General features: G+C 39.8%; 1 protein-coding gene across 1 annotated transcript in view; it reads left to right on the top strand.

The window, feature by feature from the left end:
- LOC108743440 (myelin regulatory factor) overlaps nucleotides 1-963 on the top strand; it is a 25,517-nt gene extending 24,554 nt beyond the window's left edge. The window contains exon 13 of the mRNA XM_025978438.1: nucleotides 811-963. Within this exon, the coding sequence (XP_025834223.1) occupies nucleotides 811-963 (153 nt within the window). The remainder of the gene's footprint in view (nucleotides 1-810) is intronic.
- The last annotated feature ends 1,011 nt before the right edge of the window (nucleotides 964-1,974 follow it).

Genomic DNA, 1,974 nt, shown 5'->3' with positions numbered 1-1,974 from the left:
GAGTCTCTCGTTCAGAGATTCGAGTCTCTCGTTCAGAGATTCGAGTCTCTCGTTCAGAGATTCGAGTCTCTCGTTTAGAGATTCGAGTCTCTCGTTTAGAGATTCGAGTCTCTCGTTCAGAGATTCGAGTCCCTCGTTCAGAAATTCGAGTTTCTCGTTCAGAGATTCGAGTCCCTTGTTCAGAGATTCGAGTTTCTCATTCAGAGATTCGAGTATCTCGTTCAGAGATTCGAGTTTCTCGTTCATAAATTCGAGTTTCTCGTTCAGAAACTGGATACGAAATGAGGATCTTTCTATGAGCGACTCGAGTCTCTCGTTCAGAGACTGGATACGAAATGAGGATCTTTCTATGAGCGACTCGAGTCTCTCGTTCAGAGACGCTAAACAGTTTTTTTGACAGTCTCTCTCAGCGACACCAGAGAGACTCGATGAAAGACGGAGACTCGAGTCTCGCTTTCAGGGACTCGGAGAGACTGTACATTTTTATCTCGGGACTCTTTGTAAAACATAAGTCAAAACCCACAGATTAAGCTCCCAAACAGTAAGTCTTTTATAGATGTTTGCACAGGTACATCATTTTCTCTGTAATTTTCAATTTCCATTGACTTTCTTTGATGCAACAATTTTAAATTTCTATCTCTACAGTAGATTTTATTTTCACTTTTACGTAAAGTCGCATAATTTTCTCGCTCCAAGAAAAAAAGAAGATAGTAAAAACCCCTGCTAAACGTTAACGAATGTAAGCATTAATCCATAACAAAGGCTCTAGTTTCTTTTCGATTTTTCCATTGGACGTAACCACGGGTCCAGATTATTTCCCTGTCCAATAGAAACGTTACCGGAAAAATCAATGGCTTGTTCCCATTGGTCCCAGATTTACATAAGATAAACGGTTGCGTGACAACGGACCGCGATCAAGCTTTAATCGTGTCTTATGTACAAAAACAATCCAATAATTTATGATAATTTGGGTCATTATTAACGGCAATTATGTATATCCCCGATGAAAAATCACGACCGACGTAAGTATGTGGTGTACAGGGGGGTTAGGAGTTGGAGAATAGGGAAAAATGATGCGGATAAATAATGATAACCAAAAATACAACAAAAAATAATAGAAACCCACCATGAAAATGAATCTTTTTGTGTTTCTCTCTACGTTGGGTATATGTTCCGAAACTATTCATCCGATTATTGAATGTAACATTGATGAACTTTTGTTCAAACCCCAAGAAAAGTTTTTGAATTGAAAAAAATTGGGTGCTTGTCATGTTGGTGCGACTTGCCGCTGGTAATCTATACATATATCATCATCATAAGGTCGTCCGTCCTAAGACTGGTTGGACACGCACCTCCACTCCTTCCTATCCTGAGCTAATCTTCGCATTTCCCTAAAACTAGAACAACCCACATCTTTAACTATTTGCAAACAGTAATCTAATCTAGGTCTACCTCTACTCCTCCTAACTCCCGTTTCTGCCTCTAACATGTCTGACTAGACCTTCATGCCTGAGTAGGTGTCCTACCAACCTATCTCGCCTATTTTTTATTAACTCCCATAGAGTCCTTTGTTCTCCGATTCTTTCTAATACCTCTTCATTTCTAACCTTCTCTATCCACGGTATCCTCATCATCCGCCTATAACACCACATTTCGAGCGTTTCTAACCTTTTCTTTTCCGCGGCGCCCACCATCCATGTTTCGCACCCGTACAGCGCCGCGTTCTTAACATACACCTTTAGCAATCTTTTTCGAATTTTTAAATTAATCGTTCGCGAGCATAGAAGGGACTTCTACTACTAATCCTTCCGTCCTGACTTATCTGACTTCCTAGATACCTAAAATCAGCCACTTCTTTTAATCTTACGTCTCCTACCTTTACATTCGTTCTTTCCCCAATTTTTCTTCCCATGCATACCAGTATCTCTGTTTTACTTTAATTTATTTTCATACAGTACTATTTTGTCAATACCG

Source organism: Agrilus planipennis, unplaced genomic scaffold, assembly GCF_000699045.2.
Source record: "Agrilus planipennis isolate EAB-ADULT unplaced genomic scaffold, Apla_2.0 scaffold6, whole genome shotgun sequence".
NCBI classification, from domain to species: domain Eukaryota; kingdom Metazoa; phylum Arthropoda; class Insecta; order Coleoptera; family Buprestidae; genus Agrilus; species Agrilus planipennis.
Note: the sequence above shows the minus strand (reverse complement) of the source record. Positions and strands in the feature narration are given on the sequence as shown.